At 42.3% G+C, this 14,186-nt stretch overlaps 1 protein-coding gene across 3 annotated transcripts; it reads right to left on the reverse strand.

Moving 5' to 3' along the window:
* Positions 1 to 3,250: 3,250 nt before the first annotated feature.
* arrdc2 (arrestin domain containing 2) lies at positions 3,251 to 13,035 on the reverse strand. 3 transcript variants are annotated; one of them, XM_026142290.1, is made up of 8 exons: positions 12,960 to 13,035; positions 11,884 to 12,138; positions 6,181 to 6,398; positions 5,980 to 6,082; positions 5,642 to 5,898; positions 5,390 to 5,552; positions 4,895 to 5,055; positions 3,251 to 4,624 (listed from the first exon to the last, which is right to left on the reverse strand). In XM_026142290.1, exons 2-8 carry the CDS (start codon positions 12,134 to 12,136, stop codon positions 4,571 to 4,573), a joined length of 1,209 nt encoding a protein of 402 aa, XP_025998075.1. In that variant the 5' UTR covers positions 12,137 to 12,138; positions 12,960 to 13,035; the 3' UTR covers positions 3,251 to 4,570. The 3 variants fall into 3 exon arrangements, with proteins under 3 accessions (XP_025998075.1, XP_025998073.1, XP_025998074.1); XM_026142288.1 differs by lacking the exons at positions 11,884 to 12,138; positions 12,960 to 13,035 and adding an exon at positions 7,747 to 8,755; XM_026142289.1 differs by lacking the exons at positions 11,884 to 12,138; positions 12,960 to 13,035 and adding an exon at positions 7,756 to 8,753.
* Between the last annotated feature and the right edge of the window lie 1,151 nt (positions 13,036 to 14,186).

The following is a 14,186-nucleotide window of genomic DNA, read 5'->3' on the forward strand; positions in this document are numbered from 1 at the left end:
GTGACAGTTCACAGCGACTTAGACACAGAAAATATATACTCATGTAGTAACTAGATGACATAATGACATTTTGGAAATAAAAGCACATTTTAACTGATAAATTGACACATTTATAATTTACATACTTGTATATTAAACATGTTGTTCACTGGATAATACTTTAAAAGAATGTGAAATGGCTGTTTTTTACATACTGAGTAAATCCCTTTGGTCCTTGTTGTGATGTAAATCTTAATGCTATGGCATACAGCAGTGTTTTAGTGCTTCTATATATCACACACAACGAAAAGACTACTTGGTTTACTCCGTTTTTAAGTGGAGGAACTTGTTGTCCCTGCACACAGTCCTGTTCTTGTGGCTAAATTATATTCCAGAAACTTTTGACCAGAAAATATGTTTTCCAGGGAAGAGGCACCTCGGCGTTCCCAAAGTGGCACTGCTGTTTTTACACTCGTGTGATGTTATGCGTGTAAAACAACAAGCTTACATGACATCCTGACAGACGTTTTGGCTCCGTGGAGTTAATTGAAAGTCCAGCACAAACTAAAGCAATCGTTTTCCTCAGGCAAGTCACATAAACACACTCGTGGGTTTGTTTGTTTACCACTCGCAGCATGTGTTCCAGAACATTACTGCCTAGAAATCCAAAATGTAATTAGTGATCAGGAATGTGATGCTGACAACCTGTCCCGACTATGGACAACATCTTTGTTTCCATATGGAGCGTTGTCATTATATTAACCTGTTTAGGGCTTAACAAAGACGTCAGAGGGAACGATCACTTAGTGGTCAAAGGCCTATTTTGTTATTCAGCTTTTTTCCTCCAACTTTGAAAGTGGGAGGAATAAAGGGTATGCACAGATCTCTTGGAATGCTTTGCTGACCAAATTATCCTTCAGAAATTCCTGGATTTACTTGTTAATGACGCACTCAAAGCACGACAGCGGGCACGTGGTTAGGGTTAACGTTTACATCATCTTTCTGCATCTGTCATTCTCTTTGTCCTTTACTTTAGAAGAAATAGCCAAGTTTTTTCTTAATGTTTGCCATTGGTTGTTTTCTGCATCCCTAAGAAGATTTACGATTTTAAGTAAAATTCTCTCCAGAGTTTTGCAGGTAGACTCTTTAATTCAGTCAGCTCAGGAAACCCAATGTACAAAAAGACCTGCAGGGCATGTTTTGGGGGGTTTTCGGCCTTTTGAGTCCCATTAAACTGGGGCCACACAACAGCCAGGGGCATGACTTCTAACCTGCATGGAGGCATGCAGGTTAACATATGTGACTCCACAGTGAGTGCTTCCTTCCAAACCTTTTTGAAGACATGACGGGTAACTCAGAACACATTCAAAGTCACGGAATAAGTAAAATTGTACTTGCACATAATACAAATAACATAATATCTGAACTATGATCAGCACACGCTGAACCAGATGAGCTGGTTTGATACAGCAGGTGCTGAAAATACTTTTAGTGACTCATCGAGACAAATGAGAACATTGACTCGCCTGAAACGATTTCAGGAAAACAGCGGACGGCACTTCTGTTTTCTGTGTGGAAGAGTTTGTTTAAAAAAACACGCAGGATCACCAAGAGGTCACTGCAGAACATCAGGAAGACATCTGCATGTCACATGCTTCAAATCATTTCAACCTCAAATACAAAAGGTCATTCTAACTTTTAATTTAAACTGTGTTTCTCTTCTGTTCTGCTTTACATTCTCCATGGATTCATATTTTAAAAGCCATTTCTGAATAAGTCCATCGAAATTAAGGTGAAAACATGGCTGAATTTATCTGTTTACAAGAATGAGATTTAAGTTTCCTCATGCTGGAAAAGGTTAAACAGTTAAATTCACAACATTTCGGAAACACCCTGTTTATATTCAGTCGTGTGTATTACAAGACTTCTGCTAGTAACTTCTTTCATTTACAGCTAGAAGATGTATGCGGCCAGTGCATCTTCTTTTCATCTTTCTTCTTTTTTTCCCAGCACAAAGTAAACTTGGTCTCTGGATTAACTCTAGGCCTTCAAACATGTGTGGTGACGTATTGGGAGAGCTGAAATACATGTTATGCTTACAGCCTCAACTCTTATTTAAGTGAGTGAAATATAATTAAAGACAGGTGTCCAAGCAAAACATATCTGTGTACACAAGCTCGCTCAAACAGAACAAGCATTGTCTGTGCACACAACTATATTAATATTGCTGCTGTCACGAATCCTGCCTGTCTGGACTTTGAGCATGTGGTGCAAACATGAGAGGGGTATTTTTGTTTAAACTACTGCTTTATCTTCTGCTTTTTCATTAGGATTAGTGCTGAACGTAATCTTTGCATCCACTTGTAAGGTTGGTCTGATGTTTTGGTAAACTCGCGATTAGAAAATGGTTTTACTTTAATTCTACTCATTTGAAAAGTGTGAAGCTTTTCAGCCGCACTACTATCCTGCATCCACACCCATCTGACGTCCCTCTGTCCTTAATTGCTGTTTGCAGAAGAAACCCTTGAGAATTTCCTCTGATTTGGCTTTTAGCCATGATTATAGCTATGCTCGTTCGCTCCAATGTGTTACATGTTTATGTGGTGGAAAAAACAAACCAAAAAAAATAAAGCAAGAACTAATTATTTGTAAACAAATTACAAAGTGAAATCCGCAGTGTGGTGTGACTCCATTTTTATTTTGTGGAGCTCCAAAGGCACCGAGAAAAGTTCGATTGCATAAGTGCGCAATAGAATAAATGTCACTGGCTGAACTTCAGTCTGTAATTATCAATTTGAATCACTGAGCCTAGCTTGTTTCTCCACTGAACCCTGCCCTTGGCAGTAATATAGCTTTGACTCATGGTGTTGGAGATGCTTTTCCAATTCACTGGCACGCAACATTGCTAAACAGAGACTCTCTATTATTTTCTTTAAAAGAAGAAGAAAGAAGAAAAAAAGCGGGCGTCCTAGCACACGTACCAGTCAAGGCAGTCGTAGCGCCTAAGCTGTGGAATAATTTACCCCTACACATCAGACAGGCTCACACTGTCAATCCTTTTTAAATCTTATCTTAAAACGCATTTTTATTTATTGGCTTTTAATACAGCATGAGAGTTATTTGTTAATTCATATTTGGTGTTTGCTTTTAATACTCTAAGTTGTTGTATTATGTATGTTGTAGTCTTGTACAGCACTTTGGTCAACGCTCCTGTTGTAATTAAATGTGCTATATAAATAATTAAACTATTAAGGAAACACTGAAGACAAACATCTGTTCAAAAATTGTTTATTAGAAAAAACAATTACAAAAATTTGGGCAATACTGTGAATCAACAATTGCACTTGTATAAAAAAATAATACATTCGTCGACTTCAGCCATTGTCACACAGCTGAACCTGAAGACTTCTGAAACTCCTTTTTTTTTGGAAGTTGAGGAGAAACATAATCCTTGAGAAGGTTTTTTTTTTTTGGAATGTTCTTTGTCCCTATGTTTCAGTGGTATCTCCACCTAAAGGCTTGACCCACAGCACCGAGGCATCTGGCTCCCACCGAAAGATTCAGTCCACACAGCTCGGAGGTCTCCACTCCTCCTGTCCTTTTGTTTAGCAGCTGGGAGAGCTAATCTACGAGCCTTGTGCAGTTTTATAAGCAAACTGGAACCCCCTATTTTATTACCACTGCATTATAACACCATAGCCATCTAACACTTCAGTGCCTTGAGCCTTGTGTTAACACAACAAGGCTCTTGGAATACATCTACATACATGCTGACTGCTTCTTTTTTGTTCTAAGTTCTTGCAGGATACATTCAGCTCTATCCAGCTCTGTCCGAGAGAACAGCTCCCTGAAACTCTCATGCAAACTTCAACTGCAGATAATTAAGGCACACATATTTTTTTCCCTTTTACATATTGTTACCTGCATGCATAAAATACGTCTACATCTTCTTTTCTGACTTTTCTGCTCCACCGTCACACCTACAGATACAGTATGCGTTCGAGTAACAGAAATCACCGTAGGCACACAATGCATAGTGATGTGTGTTTTAAAAATCTCAGGCATAGGGAAAGTTGGAAACTGAGGGAAATAATTGCACTTCTCTCTTTACGCCACTCAAAGATGACAGTCGGCCATCTTATCAAGAGCGCCTTTTTCAGACATCTGAATGCCAGGTTCAGTTCCAACTTTCCGCCTGGTGAATATCAAGTGATCTCAACCCTTCCCAAAATGTCCCAAATTCCTTGAAAACACAAAAAAATATATAGATATCTTCACGTTAGGGAATCGTTGATTGGGAGGTATTTGTAGCTCACCACGCAGGGAACCAAAAGTCACTTGGGAAGAACAGGAACCAAAGCAGAGAAGTTGCTTTCCTTTCAGCCAGAACAGGAAAGCATCCACTTTACTGGACTGGAAACAAAGTGGCACCTCCTCCACTAACATCCAGTTCCTGTGAGCTCCGTCTCCTGGCGCTCCAGTCAATCTGTTAGCAAGTGCTATTAATCAGAGAGACATAATCCGGGAGAAGACAAATCTCTTGATTTGTTTCGTTAATGAGGCTGCTTGAAGCTCAGGCAGGGCTCTTGGTTCAACATGTCATGCAGCGAGGTCTCATGTTGATGGGCTGAGGGTTGGGGTCAATCTGCAGGAAAGAAAAGAAAATCAAAATGCATCAGATGAAGGTTGGGCAAGCAGATAACCCAGTGTTTGAATAAAACACTCTTCAATTATGCTCAACCTACACTCTGCTTACACCCACAGATTTGTTTCCATTTAGCTATTGTTACACAACACAGCTGAGATCTCAAGGTTTTGGTAAGCAGGGAATAAAAGGCCTTTATATGTAAGCTTTTATATGTGCCACTCAATCGCAGTAAACAACAGGAGTCGCTTCCAGCCAATGGTGACTCACCTCGCTGTACATTGGCGGAGGTCTGAAGCGAAACTCTTGGACAAAAGCCATTAGGGGTCGCTCCAGGATCCCGCTCAGGTCTTCAGCCTGTTGTGAGGCCACGGCGTTGTGGCGCTGCTCGGCCTCCTCCTCGGTTACCACAGAGCTGTAATCCGGAGGAGCTGCAGGGAAAAAACACAGGCAGGATGAGTCCACTCGCGTGACACGACGGAACAGCACAGGTCCAAACATCGAGCTGCTGACTCATGACTTCATTTTGAAAGCCCACGTAACATTAAGCGCCTTTGGCAGTAACAAACACTGATCTGATCCAACATGAGTTTCTGTGGAACCAAAACCTTTGTTTGTACATCTGACTCATGCAGTATTTTGGCTTTCTTGTCAAAGAAAAAAGTGGCATGCTCTAAAAATAATACTGGCAAAAAGAAAGAAAAACTTGTTTGCCATATGGGGAGTTTTTCCTTTTCTTCCCATAAAGCAGTACGGGACACTTACGCTCTGGCTGCTCGGGGATGGCCATGTGCAGCCACTCCAGGTTGACGCTGTACTGGCTGCTGACGCTGGATGTTCGGCTGCCGAAGGGATGGAGGGGTATGGTGCCTATGACCAGAGGCAGCTCGAGACACAGCTTGGATGTTCCGGGTACATCAACACAAACCTGACGGGAGGAAAGAGAGTTTATAATGCTACCTGGACTGAGTGAGGACTCAGAACTGCAGCAGCGCCAATGTTAGGCCGGCAGCTTACCTTCAGCATGTACTCCACTTTGATGATGCGGCACTGCAGGATGGACGGACCTACAGGTGGGATTTTGATGGCGCGGCCGTGCCAGGTTTCCCGACGTTTGGCACCGACGATGTCACCGCAAAGCGTGGCCACGACGGAGCGCTTCTGCTTCATGGTGCCGCGGGCGATGAACGTCTGCGTCTGAATGATAAATGCTTTGGGGACAACAGATCTGGAGGTAGAGTTGTCGAACTCGGCAAAGACAGGTATCACCTCGCCTGTGGAGAGAGAAAAAGCACGCTTAGAAAGATGAGACACTACAAAAGTTTGAGCACATGGGAAAAGCAGAATGTGCGTACCTGGTGTGTAGCCTTTGCGGTCAATCTTTGCAGTTACCGACACCTGCCCAAAGCTGCGGTACCACGCCCGCGCCATTTTATCCTTCGTACCCGCCTGTGGTGCCTGGAGATTATAAAAACCAGTGAGCAAATTCCATAAAACCCTCAAAATGCATAAATAAATAGATCCCAGCGATTAAAGGTGAAGTCTGAGGCACTTACCAGTAAGGCTGGTGTGTTAATGTCGATGGGCTCGATGACTGTAAATTCCTTCTTGATTTTCCTGACTGTGGCCCACGGCCTGTGTAGCTTAACTTTGACCCAGTAACGGATGCTGCCATGTTTTCCCTCGAAGGAGGTGACCAGAGTTTCTTCTGGCAGCTGGAAGCTGAATGGAAACTCGTGTTTGCCAGCAGGTAGGACTGTCACTTCACCGTTATCTGAAAGAAAGAGGGGGAAAAAATTCTAAGTCAGTCACCTGTTCTTTCATTTTTTTGTTAATTTCCCAAAACAATTTCTATAACAGAGGCGCAGAGACTCGCTCTGTGGTAGGAGGAAATTTTACAGCGCAGACGATCATGTAGCGCAGACTTTGTTTTATTTGATGATTTAATGGTATGTATAATGTATACTTCATATAACCTGCATCAGCTTTGCTTGACTGTGGAAATAAACCTCAACTTGACAGTAGAATGCGCTCTGATTACCTGAAAGCTTATTTATTTGGCAGCAAATACCCACTTTTAAAATTATGCATCACAACAGACACAAAAGTATTCTACATGAATAACGCTTGTTTCATAGGAACAGTCCCGTAAGCCTGTGTTTCTCTGCAATCACATGGTTGCTTTGCTTGCTCAGAGGGGCGGTTCCTTCTCTATTGTGCTGACTGAGAACATGTTTTCCTCGAGCGATATCACACAGCTCGTCTCAACTCTCCTGGGTTCTCTTCACTCTTGCAGCACAAATCCGGGGACTGGTGTTTTGGTTTTGGTGAACCTTTGTTAGATGAATACTCCGATTTCATTTAAACAACACCAACAACATGTCAACTTCACGGGTCAAGTAGGCTGCAACAAGAAAGCCTTTCTCGTGCCCATCAGCAAAATCCCCCAAAGCAGATTCAGCTGATATGTGCTGCATGATGTGTTTTCTCATTGCTGGCTGCAGGTTTTCACACAACATGCAGCCGAGCATAGAGGCTAAACTCGGCAGGAAAACAACAGAAAAATCGACAAAGCCCTTGGCTGCCCATTTCCTGCCTGTACTTTAAACCAAAAACAGCTCTGTGTCCAAATGAATGAAGCCAGAAACCTGAGGCAAAGTCAGCATGCAGAAAAGAAGGAAAAACAAGTCTGGATTTGCTTTCAATTTGGAAAAGCCAGTCTTACTTCTTTTATTTTTCCCCACAGACGTTTTGGGGGTGAGGAAGCAGCTGCTGCTCTATGTTCTTTATGTACATGCTCACGTATTCTTCTTCAAGGAAGTAAAAGAAATGAACCTGAATGGTTTTCTTTTTCATTGCCAGCGTTTACACGAGTTGCTGTTCTAGTTTACAAGTTTATAAATCATTCGTAACCAATGCAAAGTCTCCGATCTAAGGTTAACTACAGAAGTGGGGGCAGTTAGACTTTAACTCATCCCAGTCACCATCTACGCAAACATCCTGAAACACACTATTTTAAGTCTGCAGACAATCTGTCCCCACACAGATAAGCTGTTTTCACAGTTGTCTAGACCGCTCGATCACAGAGAGGACACTTTGGCTGCTTGAGTTGACAGACTTACTGGACTGACCTGCCTGCAGCAGCACCTCTCTGCGGTTCAGGTACTCCACTTCGTCGCCGTAGTTCTGGGTGTACGCGGTGCTGGAGCCCGCCGATCGGGACTCGGTCCAGTGCACTTTTGCAAAACCCTCAGCGTGAAGCTTCAGGGAGTCTACCCGACTCTCCCCGGACAGCTCCAGCACCACCCGCCCGGACACAACATCCCCACTGCTGTACACAGGAGGACAGTCCACCTCCGGAGAGTCAAAGACTATGTCAAACTTTTTCAGCTTGTCGAAAATCATTTTTTGCAGGTTTTGCGACTCCTCTCTGTTCTCAAACGAAAAGAAGTGAGAGATTCCTTTATTGTTCCTTCGCAGTGTGTTTAAAGGGTGCTGAGAGTGGCTCTCCAGGTTGCTGCCGCCTACTCTCGTGTGCTCGAAAGCTCGATATGATGTTCACTTTCGGACGGCAGCCTTTTTGCAGGCTGAGAAAGTGGGCGGAGTCTACGGATCGTTATGTAAGGCCTCAGGAGAGGGTTGAAGGCTGGGCGATGCTGCCTTCAGGAACTCCTCCTCGGCGCTGACCCTTCAGACTGCTGCTGTTGTTGTAAATAAGACATAGTCGAGACAGCTTCTTTACTCCGTCAACGTAAACAAGAAAACCTATCAGGTTTCAAAAAAGTGGACAGAACTTGAACTTCCCAGGATTCAAACAGCACATCTGGTAAACAGCAGGCTAAACCCACTTCAAATGCAAAAGAGAAACAAGTGGTGCGTCCGTGTTTTAGGGGGTTGTTGTTGGTCTAATTTGACCTCTTTTCTTTTTCTGCGTGTTTACAAGTTGACCTCCTGCTCCAGGAGGACGCAACAGGTATGAAACCACAGGGATACGTGCTCACAGCAGGGCCTACGAAATGATGTCACAATTAACATGAGACTGTAATCATGATGAAAATGAAACTGAAAACAACAGCCGCTCATCTGGCCTGCTTATCAAATAAAAAGTCCCGGCATTACTTTCCATTTTGTCGGGCTGTTAAGGTGCAGCAATTCTCCCACACACACACACACACACACACACACACACACACACACACACACACACACACACACACACACACACACACACAAAAACGTCCACATTTCCAAACTAAGCCTGAAGGAAGCATAACAAACACGCAGGCTGGGTGTGGAGGCGGTAGAGGGGAAAACGGGGCCTGGGGATGATTGATGGTTACAGGTTCTTAGAAGAAAACAGGCTTACTGGGTATGCCTCGGTCTGGGAGAGACCCTGGGAGGCTCAGGGTAGTTTCAGTCGGTACCGAAGCTGTTTACTCCACTTCTCCCCTGTCTCTTTTAACATACTATTGCAATTCAGTACAAACACAAGCAGCAGTTATTAAAGAAAATAAAGAAAAGTCATAGATGAAACGCAAAGAAAAGCTCTGCGACAGTTTAATTATGTCATCAATAGAGACTTCTTTAAATTTAACATTCGGCTCCAAAAATGTCCGAACAGAGTGATCTGTGCGCAGAAGTGGGGGTTTTAATCCGCCACTTTTGCAGGTTCTCTTCATTCAGGTCTGCTCTGTGAAAAACAAACTTGTTTACGTCTTTGTTCCCGGGACGAAGAGTCAGCTCTCTACTGCCACTTACCGATCAGCTCAAGCCCAAATTTAACTTGTAGCAAACAAGTTGCATGCAAGGAGTTCCGATTTGGAGTAAAAGCAAAGCCAGCACGCCATCTGCTGGTAAGCAGGAGCAAAGCCGGCTGTAAAGTGCTCCATGCTTTAATGCAGAAGGCCATGTGGCTTTCTGCACATGCCTGATAGATCACCCCCACTGTGCAGATGACTCTGTATGATTACTCTCGGAGGGGGACCAAAGGGGCTCCTCTGTGTGTGGAGCTGCTCACTAAACAAATATACGAACTAAATTACGACACAGCAAATATCAGTTCTATAAAGTTCTGCGTTAATTCACAGACAACTGGAGAATAATGAGCCTTAAAGAACACTGCAAAAAGAATGGGGAACAGCAGCAGCTGACAGCACGGTAAAGAGGGCGGCGCCAAGGAGAGCCGTGGCTTGGTTTCCTTGTTGCCATAGTGACGTAGGCTGCATTTTTTAAAAACAGCCCCCCTCCACCCCACTCGTTCCCCCCTCTTCCTTCCTTTCTTTCTCCTGTCTTCTACCTCCTCCTCTTTTTTTTCTGCTTAGACCACATACAACATCCCACAGCTTTAATTAAATGTATATTTACTCCTGTTCTAAACTCACCAGGTATAAATAAATAAATAAATGTATAAAATCTAAAAAAGGAAATAGGATTTTGTTCTTGGGAAGATGTAGGACACATATCAGAAGGTTAAGGCTGTGCAAAAATAATTAGCGCTGCTATTTCCTGGAGAGGTCCTGCAAATGTCATTTACAGGACAAACCTCCCAGCGTCTGTGCCAGTGTAACATTATTCTGTACAAACCACACCAGTGCAAAATATACACGTACAACTCGTGCAATAAAGTTTTCAAAAACAAAATAAAACTGCATTTGTGTGACAACATTTATGAGACTTTTTTTTTTCTTTTCTGTGGCTATTAGCAAAGCTAAAGCTGTACCACCAGGTCCATCTTTCATACACAGGTTCTATGGCTCTACACCTTATTCACACTAAACAGTTTTTTTAGGCTTCACTAAAAAAAAATTGTCAAATCCTCACAAAACTATGTGATTTCACATAGTTTTGTGAGGATTTGACAGTTATATTGCTTTAGACACTTCATTTCATGTAATAAGTATGGTGGGATTTAGAAGTTCAACATGATGAAATAACCACAGATAACTCTCCTGTTTGGCTAATTGTAAATAAATCAACAATAAAATAAAAAGTGTTCTTCCAAAATTGATGAATGAGATGAGGAAAACTACAATGAGTTCAATTGGAAACTTGTTCTTTTAGTGACATATATGACTGAGGTGCCTCCATAGTGTAGTGGTAAAAACAAATCTCTTGCGTTGTGTAAGGAAAGGCATCAGGTCTAAAGTAGACAGTGATATATATGATTTAGGATTAAATGTAGGCTGTAGAATTAATATGAATGTAAAAAGCATGCTAAGTGCACCTTTAACCACAGAGCAGAAGGCGCAACTGTTGCAGCAGATAATGATGCACTGTCTGGAATTGCAATTTCAATTCAACTGCACTGCAGCCGCTGGAATCTAAAACTACTGGCATCTACTTATCTGCCCAAAATATGGAGTCAAACACAGCATCCTATGAAACATTAACCACTGTGTTTATTTACACTGCTACGATGGCCTGTGCTCTCTGTTTCTCGATGCTGTCCATGCTCAGAGAATTCAACACGTTACATTACCACGTCCAGTACAACGTCATACCCAGTGAACCAACTGCATATGTTTGGACTTTACACTAATGGGTTTGTGTTTAATGTCAAAGATTATGCTATCTGGCAGATATATCTGGTCGCTCAGGCAGGTTTCCGCGCAACACATTTGGCCCAGGTGGCTCCAGTTTGCAAACTGCATCGACTACAAGACGCAGTGTTGACCAGCTGGCACACAAACAACAGATCAGCAGTTTAACACCACATTATTCGGCGCAGAGAGAACACTTTTCATCCACCAGGTGCAACATACACTGAAATACAGTTGTTACGTTTATATTTAGCAACAGAGCCGCAAACTGCAGAAACTTTATTGACAATAAGACTACACAGCTACATTATGGGACAGAAGAAGTAGAAAAAGAGTATGAGAATGGCATCAGGTTCAACACAAATAATACAAGTGTCTTTAAAAGTGCTGTCCTGCCCTTTCCAGCAGTCGCAGTTAATAGTTTGTGTGTTCACCACTACTGTCACTGCATCGAGTGCATCAAAAATTAACTCATTTGCTCACTCAGTTGTTTATTTTGTTAAATATAAAGAAGAATGGCAAAAAATCTACTTCTCACTTGCAACTTTTGCATTATGTGTGAGCCTGATAGTGTGTTTGTGTCTCAACAGAACCTTGAAAAAAAAGACTGTGGAAATTCACCTGGGGATATTTTACAGTCAGAGTGAACATTAACCACTGTACAAACAGAATACTAATTACTCCATGTCAGTAATATTATCTGCAATCTTTAATACTAACCTCTGATCAGATGCTGTCTCTTCCTAAAATAGGTGACTTTAGAGGTGTAGTCATTATAGACGGAGTTCATGCCACGGTTTTCCAGCCAGTGTGCTGTGGCTACTCCTCGTCCCAGCACCTTCATGGAGTGTACTCTGGTGGCCCTGCGCAGCTCCAGGACCACCTGGCCAGACACCACCTCCCCTCCAATGAACGCCGCATCAGCCGGACCATCCAGCTCTAGGGTGAAGGACTTTATGGAGCTCAGTGCCATTTCTACATGCGAGGACAGAAGAACAGCACATAATGTGCACACACTGTTCACCAAGGTTGAATAGGTTGCCACAGTAATGATGCAAAAGTGTGCAAAACTGTTTTTTGGGTGCTGTAAAAAATATAGGTCTACTGCAAATAGAAACAGTCAGGCAGAGTATATATACTGTAGCGTGTCAGCTGGAGACATGAATGCTTCTAAAGCTTCTGTAAACACTAGGGAACCATGACACAATGAAATTATGCATGATGTCCTACCTGCCATGTTTAAAGGCTGAATTTAAACGTGTACAATGCATTAAATAAAACTCGAATCGAACATACAGTACTGCAGTTTTTCTTTCAGAGTTATTTGTAGGGTGGGGTTTGGGTGGTCTTAATTAGGGTGTCGGCCAAGATAGCAACTATTATGCGGGCTGTTTCGGTTTACAAACATACTTCATAATAATAAAACGCTCCAGTGTTTCTGCTCTTTAAACACAAATCAGGCCTAATGGTTACTTGGATGGTTTTAGTTACCTGTTTGGCCACGATGCATTTAAATTCAGTCAGCAATATTACAAAAACATTTCCCTATATACACCAAAGCCACATCTGCTTTGTCGTGCTATAATACTGTAGTAACAACCAACACATGTTTTCTGTTTATCGTAATGCATTTGGATCAAGACAAGTTCAGCCTAATATTATTTCCATTATGCGGCTGCTACGTTTCAAATTTATAAGCGTCCAGAAGAGCAGGTTAGAGTTAAGAACAGGAACTACGTCTTATTAAAACAGCTGCGACCGCTGAAGTGACGTTTAAAAGGCTCCTACTAACTCACCGACGGAAGATAAGAGACTTAGGGGTCCTCGCGAGGGTCGACGTGCTCAACTGCGCGTTCGCTCTGACTCAGTGAATGTTAAATGGGAGCCCGGGCTTTATGAACGGGGGCAGGTTTCAACGCCCAGATACAAGACAGCTCCGTGCTGTACTCCAATGAAGAAGAGTATGCTCGCACATGCCCGCCCACTTTGCCGCTGAGGAGGAGGAGGAGGAGGAGGAAGCACCGCGTGGAGTGTGCTCGCTGTACATCAGTTAACAAGGTGATTTTTCCCCGCTGTATTTACACAGTTTGTAGCATACTTCACCCGTGTTTATGTCTGTATATAAACAAGGTTTAGGTTAAGGATAGAGAAGGGTTGACTGCAGGCTTTTATTTTGAAGGCCGTGTGTATTTTTCATTTGAACTATCAACGCTTAGTTCTCTTATTAGTTTTTCTATTTGCATTATAAATACCAAAAAGTGTGTATTAAACTTGAAATGTAAAAGCCTCTCTGTGACAGTTGTGAGGCAGACGTGCCTGGACGCATGTCAGGCGTTTAAAAAGGAGGAGAACAAGGGCAATGAAAAGTGTTTTCTTGTTTGCATCTCAGTCATGCATGACTGAGATGCACATGTGCCCCAGCTGAAAGATCTGCTCACATGTTGGTCTAAACTTGATTAAGTTGTGATATGATCATATTACTCACTCGGTTTTTTTGTGTTTGTAGAGTTTCGTCAATTAATGATAAAAATGTGATTATTAATAAATCAAATCAAATGTAAAAAATAAAAACATCCTTTTCAGCATTTTCTGTCTAATGTTGTATCAGCGCAATATGCTGTATATTCATTATTTTCATGTATTGGGCTTACATGTCTACAGCAGTTCAGATAAATCAGTGAAATCATAGTTGTCCTTTATAAGCACTCGTTAATATTAAACTTCTATGTCTTGAAAGCTTAATTATTAATCATTTCCATTTACTTTAAGTGCTGATATTTTCTAATCTGGTCATTCTGGAGTTTAATCTGATATTGCTCTGTCTCCCTGGCTGGCCTGCTAACTTTCCAGCCCGTAACTGGACTGTTGCCTTTAAGGTTGATGAACTCTATAGCGTCAGTTTGTTTACCCCTACTTGCTTCCATTGCAGGCTTCTTATTATTACTATTATTACTATTTTATCATCAGGGCCTGCTTCTCTGTGTCAAGGCTGTGTATTGCTACAACATGGATTGTTTTTATGG

This window comes from Astatotilapia calliptera, chromosome 15 (assembly GCF_900246225.1).
Source record: "Astatotilapia calliptera chromosome 15, fAstCal1.2, whole genome shotgun sequence".
Lineage (NCBI taxonomy): Eukaryota > Metazoa > Chordata > Actinopteri > Cichliformes > Cichlidae > Astatotilapia > Astatotilapia calliptera.